This window comes from Erinaceus europaeus, chromosome 8 (genome assembly GCF_950295315.1).
Source record: "Erinaceus europaeus chromosome 8, mEriEur2.1, whole genome shotgun sequence".
In the NCBI taxonomy this organism is placed as follows: Eukaryota; Metazoa; Chordata; class Mammalia; order Eulipotyphla; family Erinaceidae; genus Erinaceus; species Erinaceus europaeus.
Window position 1 is genome coordinate 10564135 of NC_080169.1, and position 21581 is coordinate 10585715.

Here is a 21581-nt window from a genome sequence, read left to right on the forward strand (position 1 = left end):
TTCACCACTCGTGAAGCTTTCCCCCTGCAGGTGGGGACCTGGGGCTTGAACCTGGGTCCTTGCACATTGTGACATGTGAGCTCAACCAGGTACACCACTTCCTGCCCCCCTGATGGACTATTTTCTAACCATATTTGCATTCTGGGATAAGATGTATTCAAAGTTATGTCCATCTAAAATGTGCTGCAATATTATTATGTATATCCAAATAAAATTTTTCTTTTCCTTAAGATCAGGATGGAAAGAGTTTTCAAATGAAATGTCTGAGCAGTACTCAAAGAGCATTGGATCTATCGGCACGTATCTGCCAGCTTACAGACTGTTGATTAAATACAGAACTTATTTGAGAGTTAAAGAGTTTCGAGGATGTATGTGTATTATTCCAACAGCCAAATTGGTCCACTTGTTGTGGTCCAATTTGGTTTAATTGTATGCATTGGTTCTTTGATCTCCTGTCACAGAAAGGTCATTGAATCACATTTGCAGAGTACCTTATAGTGGGTAGATGGAATGTTCTTACAGATCAAAGGGAGCAGAAGTATTTGGGAGCTGAATCTAATATTCGTGGAACTTTATCAAGCTGTTTCCTACATAAGAACTGTCTGGATGTAACCAGGGCATAGCTATCTGTCCGCATTTCTGTTGCCTGCTCCTTTGACAGAACCACCTTGCACTGGGCTTCCAGTCTTACTCTGCTTTTCTCTTGGTTGTCAGCTCTGCTGCATGGACCCAACCAGGAAGTGTTTTCAAGAGAGTTATTGTAGGTGTCTATGATTGGCATTTTTATCTTTTGTAGCCAAAACCTCTCAGTGTGTTACAAATCTGTGTTAAAAACCAAACCCACACAAACTTGGGGATCAGCTTTCGAACAGGTCATCTGCTGAGGGAGGGAGGAACACAGACTCTTCCCTTCTGTGTCACCCAAGGATTAGTGGTCGTCCAAGCTTCTTGTCACGTTGAGGCCAGGCTTCCTTAGCTCTCCACCACATCAGTTTGGCAGAACTTCTAGCTCCATGTGTGACCTGTGGCATTGTTGGCAAGTCCCTGAAGAAAGATTTCTGTGGCAGATTTGACTGTAAGCGGCAGCTGATAATCTACTGATCTCTGACCAGTTTAATATTTAATATGCTCATTTTCTGCTCCTTTTACTCCTTCAGTTTATATTTGGGATGAATGTATTTGTCTCCTAGGCAATTTTGCTTGGAGACTGCTTATTTATTTATTTATTATTATTATTATTTTTTTTTGTGAGAGCACTGTTCAGCTTTATGGTGGTACTGAGGCTTGAACCTGGGACTTTGGAGCCTCAGGCATGAAAGTCTGTTCTGTTTGCATAACCATTATGCTATCTCCACTGCCCCATTGTGATGTAGTTTTTGGGGTTGCCAAGAATGAGAAAGAGGTTCCATTTGCAGTGGAGAGACGTGGTGGGGGTTGGGTGGCAAAGCGGGAACCATAAAAATCAATATGCAAAAGATTTTTATGCCTGAGACTTTGAGGTCCCAGGTTCAGTTCCCAACACAGCCATAAGCCAGAACTGAACAGTGCTAAGGTCTCTTACCTCTCTCTGTATTTTTCTCTCTGTACCTCTCTCATTAAAAGAGACTACAGGACTTAACTGACACCTGTCTGTAGTTGCGCTCTAGAATAACTGACCAGAGTTATCCTTTTCCTTCTTTCTTTAGAGGATGAAAGTCCTGGACAGACGTACCACAGAGAGAGAAGAAACGCAGTCACCATGCAACCCCAAGGTGCGCAGGGACTCAGCAAGATCAGTGAGGAGCCTTCAACATCTAGCGACGAGAGGGCCTCGCTGATCAAGAAGGAGATCCATGGGTCCCTGCCCCACCTGGCTGAGCCTTCTGTGCCCTACCGTGGGGCTGTGTTTGCCATGGACCCCAGGAATGGCTATATGGAGCCTCACTACCGTAAGTGGTTCCCAATCTTTGGGACATATTGCAGTAGCAGAGGGAAGGCTCTCTCTCTCTCTCTCTCCCCTTCTCTTTCTCTCTCTCTGTGTGTGCACACGCACATACAAGTTTGTATATCTTACGAATTGTTTGGCTTGTATCAGTTCACAGAGGCAGGTGTCCAGTTTCCTTTCCACTTTAACAGGTCCTGACCATTTTACATCCTGACCATATTTCTTTTTTTATTATATATATATATGTTTAACCAGAGCGCTGCTTAGCTCTGGCTTATGGTGGTGCTGGGGATTGAACCTGGGACTTGACGGAGCCTCAGGCATGACAGTCTGTTTGCATAACCATTAATTCTATGTACCCCTTGCCTGACCATGTTTCTTTTGAGGGAGAGTCCTTTCTTTATATCTTGAAGCTCCTTTAGGCCTTAGTAATAGGGCCACCTTCAGGAAGGTATCTACTTGTGTCTAATTCACATGCCCCTTTCCTGAGAACTAGAACCAGATCTGCTTTACTCATAGATGCTGCTAGAGGGAAAATCGTCAAAGAGAGGGAGTTGTTAATGTGGACTGTGTTAGCAGAAGTCTGTAACAGCAGCTAGTCCCATTAAAAAAAAAATCTTTTTTTTTTTTTTTGCTTAATTATTAGGGAAGAACAAAGCTCTGAATAAATCAGTGCGAAAGTTTCTTTGCCATAGAAGATTTTTCTACATACAGGGCTTTCTTCTTGAATCAGCACAGTAGAAACATTGGAAGCTAATGCCAGCACTAATAAAGTTTCCCGAATTAACTAGGACTTCAAACAGAGAAATGATGACTTTCTCTAAAGGCAGAATGTAAAGACCTTATAGAAGGGTTGGATTTACTTCTGGCCTGTTTCTAGTTAAACGTGTAATTTGGCTGTGGAGTAATGAAGTGCATATTGAGGTGCTAAGGCTTGCAACTCTTGATTACAGATTTTTCACCTTGCCAGGCTTCAGACTTGCCACTTTACCTTCCCAGTCCCCATTCCAGATGATCCATTGAGCCCTAGAAAGGTCGTGGGGGGTGGGGGGAGCTGCTTTGTGCTTCCCTCCCTTCTCCACATCATTCAGAAATTTTAGTGTTTTAAGGCAAAAGGTCATTAGCCAGATGACTGATTAGTGAGGACAGATGATTAGTGCGTGATTTTTTTTTTCTTTCTCCTTTCCTCAAGAAGGTGCCCAGGATAAAAGCTAATTTTGTCCCTTCATTAGTTGGCTTGCAGCAAAGGCACTGTTCCCTCATCAGGGTACAGATCAAAGAGCTTTGAACAACCTTAAATTTCAGCAACGCCCCCTCCCCCACTCCAGATTATATTGTTGGTAAAGATGGAAGATGCATTATTTTTTGAGTGAGGAAAACAAACAAAAAAAAATTTTTAATGGTCAGAAGCATGGAAGGAAAGGTTTTCTGATTTTCTCCCCCCCCCCCCCAAGCTTCTCATAAAGGTGGCGGCTTCCTCATTTAAAAGGCGTTTATCCGTCTTGCTGTACCAGCTGTTTGAGACACAGGAACAACGAGGTGTAATGTGCGCACTTCTTTCCCGCCTGCAGTGAGAATTTACTTTGTCTCTGTGCTGCCTAACTTTCCTTTTTCTTTTTAGCAATACCGGTTTAAAACATTCTTAAATTTTTCTATATTGTACTTTCATTGAAGGGTCTCAATTTGATTTCATCTGTGCAGAAAACATGAGCGACAGCTCACATGCTTCTGACCTATGCTGGTACTCTCCAGGCACGATTCCTTTTTTGAACAGATCAAGTCTAGATTATTTGCCGCAAGTTCATTGCATTGCTTTTGTCCTCATGTCCAAACGCAGCTTTTCCCATTTCATATTTTTGTTTTGTTTTCTATTCCAGATGCCTACTAATTAGTGAGGTATTTAATTGGTCAGGACAGCTGACAAGTTATTTCTTTTTCGGCCTCTGGAAGCAGGCAAAGGACCATTAATTTTCTGTCTGTGTGCCATTCAATGTGCAGTTTATTCTTGGTCTGTTTGCTCTAACGGATTGAATGCTGTCGTGAGGGTTGGGGGTCTCTGGACACCTGGAACCTTTATCACTTCCCAATAGTCTGCACGAGCAACCCACCTCCTAGCACTACAATGGAGTTTTAACTTGCACTGTGAGCTCAAGATGACTTCTCTGTAGGGCTTGGGGTTCCTTGACTGGGTTTTTTTTTTTTTTTTCATTTTTATTATCTCTTATTTATTTGATAGAGACAGCCAGAAATCCAGAGGAAGGGGGCATATAAAGACGGAAGGAGACAGAGAGACACCTGCCGCCCTGCTTCACCATTTGTGAAGCTTTCCCCCTGTAGGTGGGGACAGGAGGCTTGAACCTGGGTCCTTGTGCACTGTAACGTGTGCGCTCAACCAGATGTGCCACCACCTGGCCCTTGACTGTTTTCTTTTCTTTCAGATTTCTTTGTATTGTTAAGATTGCATGATTTAAAAACTATGTTAATCGGGTAGTGCAGTGGGTTAAGTGCACATGGCGTGCAGCACAAGGGCAGGCATAAGGATCTGGGTTCTAGCCCCTAGCTCCCCACCTGCAGGGGGGTCGCTTCACAGCTGGTGAACAGGTCTGCAGGTATCTATCTTTCTCCCCCTCCTCTCTGTCTTCCCCTCCTCAATTTCTCTCTGTCCCATCCAACAATAACAACAGCTATAACAACAATAACAAGGGCAACAAAATGGGAAAAATGGCCTCTAGGAACAGTGGATTCGTAGTGCAGGCACCGAGCCCCAGCGATAACCCTGCAGGCATATATATTAATCATCTGTAACCAAAAGACAGAAAGGCTGTTTTGACCCACCCTCCCAACCACTCTTTGAGTTGATTGTTTTTTATATTTATTTCCTTTTTGTTGGCCTTATTGTTTTTTATTGTATTGTAGTTATTGTTGTTGATGTCATTATTGTTGGATAGGACAGAAATAAATGGAGAGAGGAGGGGATGACAGAGAGGGGGAGAGAAATCCTTGAGTTGATCTTAGATATATGTAGCCTGAATGCAGAGTGCCAAAGATTGTACAGTCTGGCTCAAAATTCAGTGCATTGGGGTTCAAGTTCCAGCTATTTATTTGTTTATTTCTTCCTTCCTTCATTTCTTTCTTTCTTTCTTCCTTTCTTTCTTTCTTTTTCCACATAGTGACTGTCAGACCTTAATTTAGTATGTTCAGCCCTTAAAGAACTATCTCCATGGTCCGGGAGGTGGTGCAGTGGATAAAGCATTGGACTCTCAAGCATGAGGTCCTGAGTTCAATCCCTGGCAGCACATGTACCAAAATGATATCTGGTTCTTTCTCTCTCCTATCTTTCTCATGAATAAATGAATAAGATCTTTAAAATAATCATAAAAAAAGAATTATCTCCTAGATGAACGGGGCTGCTGAGAGAACAGACAGCCTGCTCACCTGATGTCCTTGCGAGAATTAAGTGTGACAGTGAGAGTAAAGTGTAGTAAGAGCTCTGTTTCCTGGTGAGTGTCTAGTATGACCATTGGAGTTGTTCTCCTGCCTCATGGCCCTCCCCCTCCCCCTCCCCCTCCTCCTTCCCTCCCCCTCCCCCTCCCATGTCTGTCTCATCATCATCTGTGATGGGTTCACTGTCCAGACCAAGTTATTTTCCCGTTGCAGCTATGTTGGTTCAGTGTAGACAAGTTTGCTTCTGCCCACCCCCACCTCTGTCACTGTGGTTCTGGCCTCAACATGATTTTTTTAAAATATTTTTTTATTATCTTTATTTTTTGGGTAGAAACAGCCAGAAATCGAGAAGGAAGGGGTAATAGAGAGGGAGAGAGACACCTGCAGCCCTGCTCCACCACTTGTGAAGCTTTCCCCCTGCAGGTGGAGACCGGGGGCTTGAACCCGGGAACTTGCGCACTGTCACATGGGCACTCCACCAGGTGCACCACCATCCAACCCCAACATGATTCTTTGTCCCTGAAGTTCAGCCAGTTGACTGTGGTTTTCCTTCTTCTATCTTGAAAGTAGAGGAATTTAAGGTTGTCAAGGGAGTTTGAGAAGTCAGAACATTTAAACATTCAAACGTCTCCCAGAAATTGTTTTACTGGGCTGGGTGGTGGCGCACCTGGTTGAGCGCACATATGACAGTGCACAAGGTTCAAGCCCCCAGTTCCCACCTGCAGGGGGAAAGCTTTGCGAGCTGTGTCTCTTCGTCTCTCTCCCTATCTCCCCTCCTCCTCTCAATTTCTGGCTGTTTCTATGCAATAAGTAAATATATTTTTAAAAAATTTAAAAAAACAACTAAAAAAAAGATTAAAAAAGAAATTGTTTTACGTAATAGATGCAAGCAATGACTGAGAAAATCGAAAGGTGCAGTGTCTTGGTTTATTTGTATTAAATCACATAAAGCTGTTCTTAAACAAAGCCTTGAAAACTTACACAGGACAGGGATTTACGTTTTCTAGGATCCTGTTGCGTTATTTAATCTTCAACTGTTGCCATGAGTCGTTGTTGTTGTTGTTGTTGTTGTCGTTTTAATTTAATAATGAAATCTATCTGCCTTACGTGGATTTCATGATACAAGCAAAACTAACTGTTGATGTGATGTTGAAGGTTTTCATATTTTCCGTGAATTTCTTTAGTATGGGAGACAGAAAAGGTTGACCACATTTCTTTACCTGTGCAAGTCCTGCAGCACCAAGCTCATTGCAGAGCTTCAGTAGCACAAGGTTCAGAAACATCTTTTTAAACTGTTGTCTCTTTCCTTGGAGTCCTTGGCCAGCTGCACTAGGATGTTAGACAGAAAAGACTTCTCTAATCCAATGTAGCTGGGTGTGTGAATACTCACAGTAATTCCTTCATTTCTCTGTGGTTGGAAAATGTAGACTTTCCAAGTTGCCTAATTTGTGCTTCTATATATACTAACTTTGTATTTCTAAAGTGTGGGCAGGCTTCCTGTAAGACTGGAAAAGGGGGAAAATTTTTTTTTTACCCCTTTCTCTTCTCAGAAGGACATCTGTAAAACTTTTTATTGCACAAGACTTTATTATACTTGGGTATGCCGTGTTGCATCTTCACAAATTGCAGTTAGGCAGGATTCAAAGCATTTTAGGTTTTGCGGGTCTGATTTAAAAGAAAGAAAAGAAATCCCAGGGATAGGAGAGACTTCAAACATTCCCAACATATGTTTGGAATAAAATCCTCAGAGGGGGGCTTGAGTGGTATTCTCTCATGAAGGGTAGCTGTGGATGGGCTGTATATCAACACAACAAAGTAGACAGGCGGCGAGGCTCAGACATGGGCTGGTGCTGACAGGCTGGCTGCTACAGGATTGCTTGAGCTTTTTAATCAGGAGCTTGTGGGAAGGACTGGATTTGAGGGACCTGACCTGCTTGTAAGGGAGGCAAGCTAGGAGCTCTCCTTGGCTGCCTGAAGGTTTTTTTTTTTCCTCAGCAGTTTTATTCTGCTCCTGCTGCCTCTGTAGTCAGGTATTTCCATCCTTCTGCTTTTCTCTTGCTATCATCCATTTATTCCTTTTCTAAACTTGCAGAGGCAGGTGAAATAATAGTTAAAGCATTCCTGTATCCTGGCCGACACTTAACTTTTTATTCCCTCCCCTATTACAGAAAACATGTGTTTCACTGTCTTCCCTTGATTGTGAAGAGTCTAGTTTTTATAACTGCCCCTGCAGGGGTTGGGGAAGTTTGTTGGATTCATGAGTCATGTCATGTGAGGCCCCTGCTGGTTCTGTTAAAGGGGGCGGGAAGATGCCACTGCTGTAAAATAAATTTCAGGTCTGTTTCTTTTTTTCTTTTCTTTTTTTTTTTTTTTGCAGTAGTGTGAAGACCGCACAGTTGTACTTTTCTTTTGCCTCAAACTGCTCCCAAGTAACAATTCCTCCTGGAAAATATGATTCACCCCTCCATGCAGATGCTTTGATTGAAAACATACCAGTGGTATTCTTCCTCATGTTTCCTAGCTGGATGACAGAACTATTAGTTCCTAATTAGCAAAACCTGAGGAATTAGCGTAAAGAAAAGAAAGTGAATTTTTAATTTACTTGCATCTATTTTCTGTGGAAAGCTGATGTGCAGAGCCCACTTGCATTCCAGTATGCTAAAAATATGCATAATATTTTTTCTACCTGTCTGTCTTTATATTAGGTGACTTTCCACACCCTTTAGAAATATACATTTTAAATGAGTAGGAGAGATAGGTATTTTACATATTTAATAGGTGCACCTGCTCACATTCCTCTTGCTATTAGCGTGTCATCTGGAGACTGTACTCAACAAAAATGCCTACGAGGCATAAATGAACAGTTTGGTGTTGACCAAACTGCAAAGACATTGACAGTTCCCTGAGCACACAGTTCTGCTCCCATCCTAGCTGTCTTTTATCTTTTTGGAGAACAGTTGATGAACCAATCAGAAGTGGTTCCCCCCATCATCATATCTCCTTGAAAGAGTCAGACTGTTTTAACCAGGAAGACTTAGGTTGAGTCATACTCTAGGATGACTTTGCTAGTCATCTTCCTTCCGTAGTTATTCACCTTGAGTTAGAGGGAGAAGTAGAATGGAAGGTGCAAAATAGCCTCCAGACCTGTGCAGAACTGTTCCTGTGAGCTTTTTAAATAGCACTCTGCTTCTTAGTGTCTTTGTCTTAGAAATTTCATATCGCAGTCTAAGTTCTTAACAACAGGAGAGAACCACTTTCAAAGATTTTTTTTAAAAAAAGAGCTGTACTGCAACTTTAATAGTAGAAACCAGGGGGGAAGTTCAGGAATAATTCTTACAAGGGCGTCTCGGGAAGTTGCCCCAGATTCCATTCTTGCAACTGAATCTTTACTGCGTTTGCTGATCAGGTGACTACGATTCTGCTTAGCATTCTGAGGAGACAGTGAAACTTGGAACCATCCGTGGGAGGGGGAATAAAACAAAAAAACACTAATGACATGTAGGACAATTACCCATTGAATGTGGGGGACATGCTTAGGAGAGGGTCTCAGGGAGGATCTTGAAGGATACTCAGGAGAGAATTAGAATGAAAAGGCCAAGAGAAAATCAGGTAGGTCGTTGATGCTATGGCCTCACTGTTACACAGCTCTGGCTGGCACAGTCCTCCCAGACCCCAGCGAGTACAATCAGGCATTTGTGTGTCTCTCTGGTCTGCTACTCAGGTTGCCCTACTCATACTACTGCTTTTCTGAGAATGACTCTTTACTTTCAAATCTTTCTTATTCTTCCAGCCCCATCTAAACACCTACTCTCTTCAGAAACCTTCTACAAATGCTGTTTCACGTGAGCATTTTCCTCCCTTTAACGCCAAGGGACAAGCGTTAACACCCACAGATTCCTTCTTGCCCTATCCGTAGATTTTTGATGTAGTTTCCTATAGATCGTGTGGTGGCGGTCCCAGCATAGCATTTAGCTCTGATTTCCGCTAGTATTCCAAAGCAGGGCTTGCAGGGCGCATTAATAATGGTTGTGGTAAGGCCTAGAGAGTAGGCCGACTTTCAGATTACTTAGCCACGAACCTTTCTGTCAGCGGTGACTGACTACCTGGCAGTGTGCAAACACTGAAGCTCTTTCCTCCCATTTCACAGCTTTCTTCATCACACACCCTCTGAGCCAAGCCTTGGCACCCAAGTCTTTCAGAAAGCTGACCACATGTAAAGGGTTGCTGATACGCGCACACATTTATTAACTATACTTGATGAGAACTTCAAAATATTTGCTTTAACATGTATATATATAGCACACTCTTAATTTATCTTTTTCTCTTTTTTTCCCTTAAATATTTATTTATTTATCAGAAAGATAGGAGGAGAGAGAAAGAACCAGAGATCAATGTGCGACATGTGCTGCTGGGGAACAAACTCACGACCTTGTGCTTGAGAGTCTAGTGCCTTAACCACTGCACCACCTCCCAGACCACAATTTTTTTTCTTTTGATAGAAACAGAGGCAGAAAGGTAAAGAGAGGTAGAGAGAGAGAGAGAGAGAGAAACTGGGGCCACTGGCGGCATACCTGTTTGGGTGCACATGTTACAATGAGCAAGGACCTGGGTTCAAGCCCCCAGCCCTACCTGCAGGGAGAAAACTTTGCAAGTGGTGAAGCAGGGCTGCAGGTCTCTCTCTCTCTCCCCCCCCTCTCCTCTCTCTCTTTCCCTCTCTAGCTCCCCCTCCCTCTCAATTTATGACTGTCTTTATGTCTTTATCCAATAAATAAATAGAGGTAATTTGAAAATTAGAGAGAGAGAGGGGGGTGGAGGGAGAGACTATAGGTCTGGAGCACCTGTCAATGCAGCAGGAGCCAAGGTCAAATCAGGGTTGTGCACAAGGCAAAATAGCACACTGTCCAAGTGAACTGCTTTACCGACCTCATACAGCACATTTTAAACTACTAGAATTCTAAATGGGGAGGGATTGTGTTGATTGGTGCCGGGCTTGCGTCACCGGAGAGAGAGATGATACAGGAACCAAGCTTGTGGCGGTAGCAATACAAATCTTTATTCATGTGGGAGCCCCAGAGTCAGGTGTGAGTACAGCGGGTTAGGCCACTTGGAGCCAAAAACCAACAGCCGGCATCCGCCTCCCCCTGCATGCCTGCCCTCCTCTAGGTCTGGTCGGGGAAGAGAGGAAGAGAGAGAAACCAGAAACAGAAGTGGTTTTATAGGATAAAACCGGAAGTGGCAAGTTGGAAACCGAAATGTCTAAGAAAGGGGGTGGAGAAAGGAAGAAGGCGTGCCGGAAACTTCCTTAGCAACTGTTGCGATGATTTTAACTGGTGGGATTAATGTTACCTTGCAGGCAGGACGGGTCTCGAGGTAGAAAGAAGACAGATCAAAGGAATGGGTGGGGGATCTTTCAGGCAAAACAATGATTATGTAAATAGGCCATAGTGTCAGCAGTGGAGGATGGAGCAGGGGGGCTGCCCGACAGCTTTGGAGTATATTGGCAGTTTATTTCTAGACTTTGATGAGTGTTCTTGGAATTAACGACTCATTTCAAATACTACAAGAATAGCACAGTAGTTCTGTTCTCTCATCTGTTTTGACAAACATCTAGAATCTAGCAGGTGGGCATTTTTCCTGTAGTCAAGTGGACACACGTCTTTTCACTTTTTTTCAAACTACAGTTTATTTGTCTTCAGTAACTTCCAGGCAATTCATGATTTGAGTAGCATCTTCCCAACTTGTTAGTGTCCTAGGTCAACATAAATTTCTGTTGACTGAAATCCTCGAATCAGTTTAGGATCTTCAACCCAGTCATCTACTTTTTTTTTTTTTTAGCAGAACACAACAGAAGTCTGACTACTAATGATGCTTGTTGTTTAAATTATTCCCTGTAATTGTTTCCCTTTTCTAATTTGGCACACACACACACACAGCACACGTGATATTTTCCAGCTGTTTATAGTTTCTCTCTATCCTTCCTTTTTTCCCCTCTCCCTCTCCATTTCCCCCTTTCTTCTTACAGTGATGCTGGAGCAATGGAGCAATTCCTCCCATTCCATAGCCACCTTCCGTCCCATTTTCTAATGGAGGCAACATTATCCTCAGCCCTCTCCTCCTTTTTCTTGTATAATTAAAAGACTGCTATCTTTGATGTCTCTTGAAAGCTGCCTCTCCTGTCCTGCTTTAGCTTTCTTGATCTTGCACCTATAAATTCACGCTGACTCTTCATACTTTTTAAATAGTAAGGGTTGGGATTTCTCTCTCTGTGCCGCTTCCATTTTGGTTTAATGCAGGGTAAGTGATCAAGCATTTTACTCTGCAGTCCTTCCTATGTTGTGATAGAGTTTGGATTCTTGGCCTCTTTGAAATGTGTCCAACCGCCACAATTCTTTTAGCTTTTACATGATGGCTCCTCCTTTTCCTCACTCCTAAAGTGAATGACTCTTATCTAAGGTCTCTTTTGAGAGAGTGAGAAGGGAAGAGGGGTTTAGACTCTTTAGCACAGTTTTTAATGAGTTTCTTACTCATAGAAAAAGAAAACAGTGGGAGGTCGGGCAGTAGCATAGTGGGTTAAGTGCACATGGCGCAAAGCACAAGGACTGGTGTAAGGATCCCGGTTCGAGCCCCCGGCTCCCCACCTGCAGGGGAGTCGCTTCACAGGTGGTGAAGCAGGTCTGCAGGTGTCTGTCTTTCTCTTGCCCTCTCTGTCTCTCCTCCTGTCTCCATTTCTCTCTCTCCTATCCAACAACAATGACAATAATAATAACAACAACAATGATAAACGACATGGGCAACAAAGGGAAAAAATAGCTTCCAGGAGCAGTGGTACAGGCAGCGAACTCCAACGATAGCCCTGGAGGCAAAAAAAAGAAAAAGAAAAAAGAAAAAAGAAAGAAAAGAGTGAGGACTGCGTCTGTCTGATTCAGTGTGTTTGTTTACCTGCCTGATTCAGTGTGTTTGTTTACCTGCCAGCCATGCTCTAGATGGCATGCATTCTCCTAAATATGAAGCAGGCTGCAGGGCCCCTGTTCCCATGAGGAGTGGTGGTGGAGCATTGAGAGAATTAGATTAAGTTCATCAGCACACCAGTAGTGCTGAGCTTTTGAGACAGATCCTGCCCTTTCAGAACAGGAAATGCATATACCTGACTCTGACTTGGCAACTATAGAAGACTGGGATAGAAAGCATAATGGTATGCAAAGAGACTCTCCTGCCTGAGACTCCAAAGTCCCAGGTTCAATTACACCCCGCCCCCCTACTACCATAAGCTAGAGCTGAGCAGTGCCCTGGTAAAATAAAGGAAGAAATAAAGGAAAGATGGAAAGAAGGAAGGAAAGAAAGGAGAAAGAAAGAAAGAAAGAAAGAAAGAAAGAAAGAAAGAAAGAAAGAAAGAAAGAAAGAAAGGAGTCGGGCAGTAGCGCAGAGGGTTAAGCGCACGTGGTGCAAAGCACAAGAACCAGAGTAAGGATCCCAGTTGCAGTCCCCGGCTCCCCACCTGCAGGGGAGTCGATTCACAGGCGGTGAAGCAGGTCTGCAGGTTTCTATCTTTCTCTCCCTCCTCTCTTCATTTCTCTCTGTCCTGTCCAACAGCGACGACATCGGTAACAACCACAATAATAACCACAACAATAAAACAACAAGGGTAACTAAAGGGAATACATAAATAAATAAATAAATAAATAAATAAATAAATATTAATAAAAGAAAGAGAGAGAGAGAGAAAGACAGAAAAATATTATAATAGTAATAAGTAAAGAAGAATACAAATGCTTGGAGACCACAGGAAAACTTGACATGCCAGAGCCTTCTGTGGTTAGAAGACAGAACTCCTGGAAGTAAGTAGAAGTGGACTGGTGGAAGGAGTGCAGGGAGCCCAGGGTTGTACTCAAGGCTTGTTTCTTAACTTTTGGCTGTTCAAGCACATCTTTAAGTAAGTAATTCCATTCTCTTAACTACCTGGAGTTTTATTACTATAGAGTCCTACTCACCCTTTTTATTTCTACTTCCACAATACCCCTTCCTAGTGAACTGCTTTCTCTTTGACTTCTAAGTACTCCGTGATTTTTACCCCATTGTGGGCTGTCTTATTGTCATCGAATCTGGTAACCACAATATCTTAAAAGTACAAATTCCACACGTTGGAAAAGAAATGGAGTTTAGTTGTTAGTGAAATAGGAGGAATATTCTGTACCGAAATATGTTTTGACTTCAAAATAAAGTATTCACCAAAAAAAAAAAAAAGTAGAAAACTCTCAAATTCCCTAACATCAGTCAAGCTAGAAAAAAAAAAAATTGTCCAAAGGGCCACTGCTGAGGATTTGGACGGGGCCAGAAATAACAAAGTGAAATACAGCTGGGAAATCCAGTAGCTAATACTGCTGGGGGCAAATGAGAACAAAGGCTTCCAGTGGTGGCATAAGCCTGCAATCCAGCCCGGGACAGAAAGAGTCTCAGGGGAGATGGTGGGACCCCTGCGGAGAAGAAGCTTCCTCTCTGCGGGGGGCTCTGGGGCTAATCAGGAGACATTGTACAGGGCAGAGGGAGTCCATGCTAGGAAGCTGGGTGTTTGCTCATCCCGTGGGGTAGGGGGCTGGGGAGGCAAATCTGCATTCTGATCCTGCTCTTGACTTGTGAATGAAATAAAAGGAGGTTTCCAGCTCTTCGTGACAGCAGGGCAGAGACTTGCACATGGCTGGTGCTGGGAAATGGACATGGCCAGTTCTTTTAGTTGGGTTTTCTGGAATAAGCCTGCTTTTCAGTTTGTCAAGATTTCGTTTTCCTCTGTCTGTCCTCTTTAGGGAAGGGCTCAGATTCTTGCTTTCACTCCCCCCCCCCCCCATCATCCGATGCATTTCATATGCAGCGTCCATGAGCCTAGCTTGACTTAATAAATCTGACCACACAGATTGACCCTTTTGATCAGATATGTAATTTTCTTCTCTATTTAATGTGTCTATGGCTGTAGGATGAATTTTTATCTAGCCTCTATCTTTTTTTCCTTTTTTTTTATTTATAAAAAGGAAACATTGACAAAAACCATAGGATAGGAGAGGTGCAACTCCATACAATTCCCACCACCAGAACTCCATATCCCATCCCCTCCCCTGATAGCCTTCCCATTCCCTAACCCTGTGGGAATATGGACCCAAGGTCATTGTGGGATGCAGGAGGTTGAAGGTCTGGCTTCTGTAATCGCTTCCCCTCTGAACATGGGTATCAACAGGTCGACGCATACTCCCAGCCTGCCTCTCTCTTTCCCTAGTGGGGTGGGGGCTCTGGGGAAGCAGAGCTCCAGGACATATTGGTGGGGTTGTCTGTCCAAGGATGTCTGGTCAGCATCATGTTAGCTTCTGGAACCTGGTGGCTGAAAAGAGAGTTAACATACAAAGCCAAACAAATTGTTGACCATGAACCTAAAGGCTGGAATAGTGCAGATGAAGAGTTGGGGCATACTCCATCTTGTAGATAGCTAGTAGGCATATTTTAGTTGTATTCCAAAGGTCCTGTGGCTATACTAGTTTTTGTTTTGTTCTTTTCTCTGATCCTGAAATCTGATATGCAAGTGGATCCAAGTTATTGTCTGGAGGAGATGATATTATGGCTGGAAAAAGGACCAGAAAGCTGGATCAGGGAAGACAGTAGCTCCCTAATATGGGAAAGGGCTATAAATATTGTTGACTGTAAACCCCATCCATTTGATGTGATCTGGGGCCCATATTCAGCTTAGGAGCCTATGTGACCTCTGCATCCCCGTAAATCTGAGCTCACATTCTGTGGTCATGAGTAGGAACATTCCAAGCTGCCCCAATTTCAGGATCCATCTTCCTCAGGTGTAGCATAGAGTATGTTGTCCAGCCTCCTTTTGGATGATGAACATTCTCTACCATTGTTGATCCAAGTTGAGGGCAAGGTACTATGGGGGGCCCACAAAGGGGTCTATTTTGTTGTCCCTGATAGAGATGACCAGTAACAATGGAGAGAGGGATTTATTAGAGGTCTAGGCCCATCATGTCTGTATGGGAGTCTCAGGAATCCCCGAATAGGACTCCAGCTGATGGAATGGCCTGATAGTGACTAAAGAATCATCGTTAAAGTTTATCAGTCGCTTGTGCTTATTCAGCTTTTGCAGTCTTTGCTTTGCTAAGGTTAGCTTTTCAGTGAGTGAGAGAACTGTAATAGGAAGTAGGCGAGGAGGGTATCTAAGTCTAATTAGATAAAATTTCATTAGGAACTTTATACTGACTCACTGCAGAGTACTCTGTACTTTTGCGTTCAGGTATATATTTTGCCCTAATTTATGGTTACATGTGAACATATGTTCTATATCATGGGACCTGGTCTATATCTAGGTTTTGGGACTTTGTTAAGAAGTGAACCACCTGGAATGGAATTAGAGAATACTATGAAAGGAAAGGTCTCACCCAAGTAATGAGGGTGAAGGGTTGACATTCCATGCCTGACGTCTCTGGACACAGTCTGAAGTGAAGCATGCTGAGGTGGTACTTGTTGCGTTGATCAGGTTGGGATCAGCGATGCAATATTACTTGGTATGAATTGAGAGAAGCATGCAGGAAAGTGAGCCCCACCCTAGAGGTTCCACGACTGGAGGAAATATAGACTTTATAGAGGAAGCGGGAGGTTCCTGCTATCATAGGGTTAAGAAGACAATAGATAGTTATTGCTATAATCACATTATTTGGCAATTGGGTTAACTTTGAAATATCCCTTTGTTAGGCTTTGCTGTGTCATACACAACATCACCATAATCACCATAATTTATGTCCTTTGACATTATTTGTGTATAGCTGTGCCACAGGTTGCTTCTGTTCTCCCTGGTCTAGGCTCTTAAGAAAGTCAACATATCGAAGACTGAGTCTATGTATTAAAAAGACTCAGTCTGTGCTTTAAAAAGTCTGAGACATTCAGTTAATTTTTCCCCTCGCATATTAATTTTTTTCTTTTTATTTATTTTTCCCTTTTGTTGCCCTTTTTATTATTGTGGCAGTTATTATTGTTGTAGTTATTGATGTCGTTGTTGTTAGATAAGACAGAGAAATGGGGAGAGGAGGGGGAACACAGAGAGGGGGAGAGAAAGGTAGACACCTGCAGACCTGCTTCACCGCCTGTGAAGGAACTACCATGCAAGTGGGGAGCCTGGGGCTCGAACCAGGATCTTTAAGCTGGTCCTTGTGCTTTGTGTCATGTGTGCTTAACCCGCTGTGTTATGTATGGCCTGACTCCCCATCTCATATTAATTAAATAGTGATTTATATGACTACAAATTAATAGGAGTGTACATAAACACCATTCCCACAACCAAAAGACTGTGTCCCATCCTATCCCCACCCCCACCCCCTGAAGCCGAACATCCACCCTCACCCTCACCCCAGGGCTTTTACTTTGGTGCCCTACTTCATAGCCTCTTATCTTTTTTTATATATATTTGTTTATTTATTTTTGTTGCCCTTGTTGTTTTATTGTTGTAGTTACTATTGTTGTTATTGATGTCTTCATTGTTGAATAGGACAGAGAAAAATGGAGAGAGGAGAGGAAGACAGAGAGGGAGAGAGAAAGACAGACACCTGCAGACCTGCTTCATCGCCTGTGAAGTGACTCCCCTACAGGTGGGGAGCCGGGGGCTCGAACCGGGATCCTTACGCCGGTCCTTGTGCTTTGCGCCACATGCGCTTAGCCCGCTGTCCTACTGCCCAGCTCCCTAAAACCTCTATCTTTTACCTTCACTGATAATTAGACATAGTTTGTGTATTACTTTCCACCAGTTGACAATAAAGAAAGACAATCAGAAGCAGGTGGAAACACCAGAGTACTTCTGGTCTACCAGACCTTTATGCCTTCACTCCTGGTGTGACATGCTTCAAGCTATCCTCCATTGCATATATGAATCATCTACACCCATGATGCCTGATATCTACCCTCAGAAATTCTGCACCTTATACTGTGAGTTCGCTATGAATTGGAAACTGTCTCTGTCTGGGATGTAGCACTTACCAGTTCAGTCCTTGCTCTGAGAAGCCAGAGGACACACACATCAAACACCCAAGCAAAGATGCCAACAAGACAATGCAGCTAGTGCTCTTGAATTACTAAGACAGGTGTATGCTACGTAGAGACTCAGGTGGGAGGGGGATCAGGATAGCCAAGACCTTGCTTTCTGCTGTCTTTTCTTTCTTTCTTTCTCTCTCTCTTTCTTTCTTTCTTTCTTTCTTTCTTTCTTTCTTTCTTTCTTTCCCTTTTGTTGCCCTTGTTTTTTCATTGTTTTTGTAGTTATTGTTGTTGTTATTGATGTTGTCGTTGTTGGATAGGACAGAGAGAAATGGAGAGAGGAGGGGAAGACAGAGGGGGAAGAGAAGGATAGACACCTGCAGACCTGCTTCACCGCCTGTGAAGTGCTTCCCCTGCAGGTGGGGAGCCAGGGGCTCGAACCAGGATCCTTACGCAGGTCCTTGTGCTTTGCTCCATGTGCGCTTAACCCGCTGTGCTACTCTTGACTCCCTGTCTTTCCTTTTCTTTTTTTTTTTATTGCCCCCCTCAGCTGTCTTTCTATTTAAAATTTAAATGAGAAGAACCCATGGTGAGAAGTTCTAACAGGATTTATACTACTTTAAAAGGTTTGCTGGGGGCCGGGTTGTGGTGCATCTGCTTGAGCGCACATGTTACTATCCACAAAGACCCAGGTTCGAGCCCCCTGGCCCCCACCTGCAGGGGGAAAGCTTCACAAGTGGTGAAAGCAGTGCTGCGGGTGTCTCTCTGTCTCTCGCCCTCTCTGTCACTTCCATCCCTCTCAATTTCCGACTGTCTCTATTCAATAAATAAATAAAGATAAAGAAAGTGTTATCAAAATTAATAAAGAGGCTTGTCGTGTCCGTGCCTCAGATCTGAGAGAAGACCAGTGTGGTGAAGGAGCAGGGCAGAGGGGCTGATGATGTTGAGGAGGGACCCTGTGAGGTGCTGGAGGCTGAAACATTTGAGGTTCATTGTTAGTATATCATTCTGGCTGCTATACAGTGGCTGTTATGAAAGGGCGGGATTTAGAATTAGGGAGCTGGGGGCCCAGCAGTATCACACAGGGTTAAGCGCACATAGTATGAAGTTCAAGGACCCATGCAAGGATCCCAGTTCAAGCCCCCCCCCCCATCCCTGGCTCCAACTCCCCACCTGCAGGGAGATCTCTCTTTCCCTCTCTATCTTCCCCATCTCTCACACTTTCTCTCTTTTTTATAATTTTATTATTGTTTAATCCTTATTTATTGGATAGAGACAGTCAGAAATCCAGAGTGAAGTGGGGCAGAGAGAGGGAGAGAGACAGCTGCAGCCCTGCTTCACCACTCATGAAGCTTTCCCCCTGCAGGTGGGGACTGCATATTCTAACATAGGCACTCAACCAGGTGAGCCACCACCCAGCCCCTCTCACACTTTCTCTCTGTTTAAATATATATATGGCAGAAGTTGAGCTATTTGCAACATTTGGCATCATTACCTTTGCTTCTGAATTTACAAAGTTCCTGCAGTAACCTTATGAGAGGTCATCCCAATTTTCCACATTGACAGATGGGGAAACTGAGGCCCTATATGTAGCCAAACCAAGGTTTGAACCCATAGGGTTTGATTCCAGAGCTGGAATTCTTAACCGTGAAATTATAGCCCTGTAGCTGTCTACTTTTGTGAAACACTGTGAGATCATCCATAAATAGAAAAGAAAACATAAGATAAAGCAGGGCTTGCTTGGTTTGCTCTACAGTGTGGTTTCTGGACTCCTAGGAAGAGGGTTTAGGAGTGACTGGGGGAGATTCCATTTGCTTTGCCCTCTTATTTGTCCAGTTTTGTCTCCTGGTGACGTGCCTGTCCCCCACTCTCCCACCTCACCACCTGTAGTGGCTTTTGCCACAAAGCCTGAATGAATCTGCGGCTGACTCATTGTGTGAACTCTTCCTTCTCAAGAGCCGCCTGTGTAAGACCCTGGAGTTTTCACGTGCCCATAGGACATTACTCTGTCTGGCCCCACCTTGTCCACGTGTGGGTGAGCAGAGGCCACGGAATAATGGAACACTCCCTCAGCAGCTGTGTCTCTGTCTGAATAAAAGGGCAGCAGGCCACTCTCCTACATTCAGGGGAGAAAGTGGCAGGCAGAGAACATTCCCTTTTGCGTGTAAATCTGTTTGGAATATTTATTATTATCTAGAGAAAGCCAACACAGATCTGATTGCAGAAAGGCATCATGGTATCTGTCTCATGAAAGTGGGCAGCTTCTGGTCTCAGATAAACCAAAGGAATCTTGGGGAAAATCAAAAGGCCTAGAGATGATTTCCAAGAAGAAGAAGAAGAAGAAGAAGAAAGAGGAGGAGGAGGAGGAGGAGGAGGAGGAGGAGGAGGAGGAGGAGGAGGAGGAGGAGGAGGAGGAGGAGGAGGAGAAGAAGAAGAAGAAGAAGAAGAAGAAGAAGAAGAAGAAGAAGAAGAAGAAGAAGAAGAAGAAGAAGAAGAAAAAGAAGTAGTAGAAGTAGAAGAAGAAGAAGAAGAAGAAAATAAAGGTAAAGAGGACTGGGTATAAAACACAGGGCCAGTCAGGTGGAAGACACTGGGCAATTAGAATTCCTTTCTTTCCTCTCTTTTATTTTGATAGGGCAGAGAAGAATTGAGAGGAGAGGAGAGGAGAGGAGAGGAGAGGAGAAGAGAGAGAGAGAGAGAGAGAGAGAGAGAGAGAACCTCCAGCACTGCTTCAGGGCTCCTGAAACTCCTCTCCCCACCCCCTCCCAAGTGGGGACCATGGGCTTGAACCCAATCCTTGTACAAGGTGACATGTGTGCACTGTCCATCCCCTACTTGGCTATTCTTTGTTTTTTTTTCCTTTTCCTTTTCCTTTTTGCCTCCAGGGTTATTGCTGGGGCTTGATGCCTGCTTGAATCCACTGCTCCTGGAGGCTATTTTTTTTCCCCTTTTGTTGCCCTTGTTGTTTTATTGTTGTTGTGGTTATTGTTGTTATTGATGTTGTCATTGTTAGATAGGACAGAGAGAAATGGAGAGAGATGGGGAAGCAACCCTCCTGCAGGTGGGGAGCCAGGGGCTAGAACCAGGATCCTTACGTCCATCCTTGCGCTTTGCACCACGTGCGCTTAGCCCACTGTGCTACCACCCGTCCCTCCCATCCTTGGCTATTCTTAACCCATCCCCCCCAAAGAACTGATGCAGAAGAGGAGGGACAAGACAAGAGCAAAAAATGTCTGAAAACAATCAGTGAGAGACCAATGACTCCCTTTCTCTCAGAGCTCTGCAGGCAGGGCTGATGTTTGCTTCAAAGATGCAAGTGAGGCTTCAGAACCTTGATACATCAAGTTATGGGATTTGATCTGGGCTGAGACCTCTCTGGGGGCAGGCGGTACTAAAGCCCGCACTGTAAGATTCTTCTTCCAGCCTTGTCAGGAAAACAAGGAGAGTTCATGATGAGACAGTTTTAAGACTTGACGACTGAGGCTTTTAAGTGTGACTGTGATCCTCTGGGAGCACAGGCAAGTCTAAAAATTATGGAAAGACTGTTCTTCAGGTATTTAAGAGAAGGCAGAGGGCTGTCTTCATGGATATTTTTATTGATTCCTTAACATTAACTTGAGCACCACACATAGTAGAAAGGAAAAAAGTAGGACCCTGACTCTGGATGGGTATTTTAGGGAGAGGCTGCGTTCAACACATGAAAACAATTAAGTAACATATCATCAAGTGAAAAAGAGCAAGATGAAAGGCACGGCCAGGGTCTGGTGAGGGAGGATGGCTTCTTAGTCCAGGAGAGTTTGACAATGGGGTTCTGACTCCACACACAGCGAATCTAAATCCAGCATGAAACTTCTCCCAATTAACATTTCCCTTCTTTCCAAATATCAAATTTATGGACTCTTTACGACACTTGCAGAACACGGATGCCTATGCTGCACTTTCTTGCCGTCTGATCTGTTCCAGCTGTTATTAACTTTAACGTCTGGCTCTTCTCATTAATTTATGAGAAGTTCTGAACTGCAATCTCAAATGCTCCCCTGAATTTTAGACTGTCTGGGTGCAAACTTCACATGTGTTGCTCATGACCCTGGGTAATATTTCAGCCAAGCATTTTAACTCTTTGCTCTCTCTAATTACCTCTCAAGGACCCTCCGGTATTGTGTGTACCCAAGCAGTTATGACTCAGGGTTGCAAAGCTGGGGGTTTGTCA

General features: G+C 43.8%; 1 protein-coding gene across 5 annotated transcripts in view; it reads left to right on the top strand.

The window, feature by feature from the left end:
- The window catches only part of LOC132539862 (transcriptional activator GLI3-like), a 165139-nt gene that overhangs the window by 111093 nt on the left and 32465 nt on the right, over positions 1-21581 (top strand). For all 5 annotated transcript variants that reach the window (XM_060195882.1, XM_060195884.1, XM_060195881.1 and 2 more), the window contains one exon: positions 1686-1928. In XM_060195882.1, the coding sequence (XP_060051865.1) occupies positions 1686-1928 (243 nt within the window). The remainder of the gene's footprint in view (positions 1-1685; positions 1929-21581) is intronic.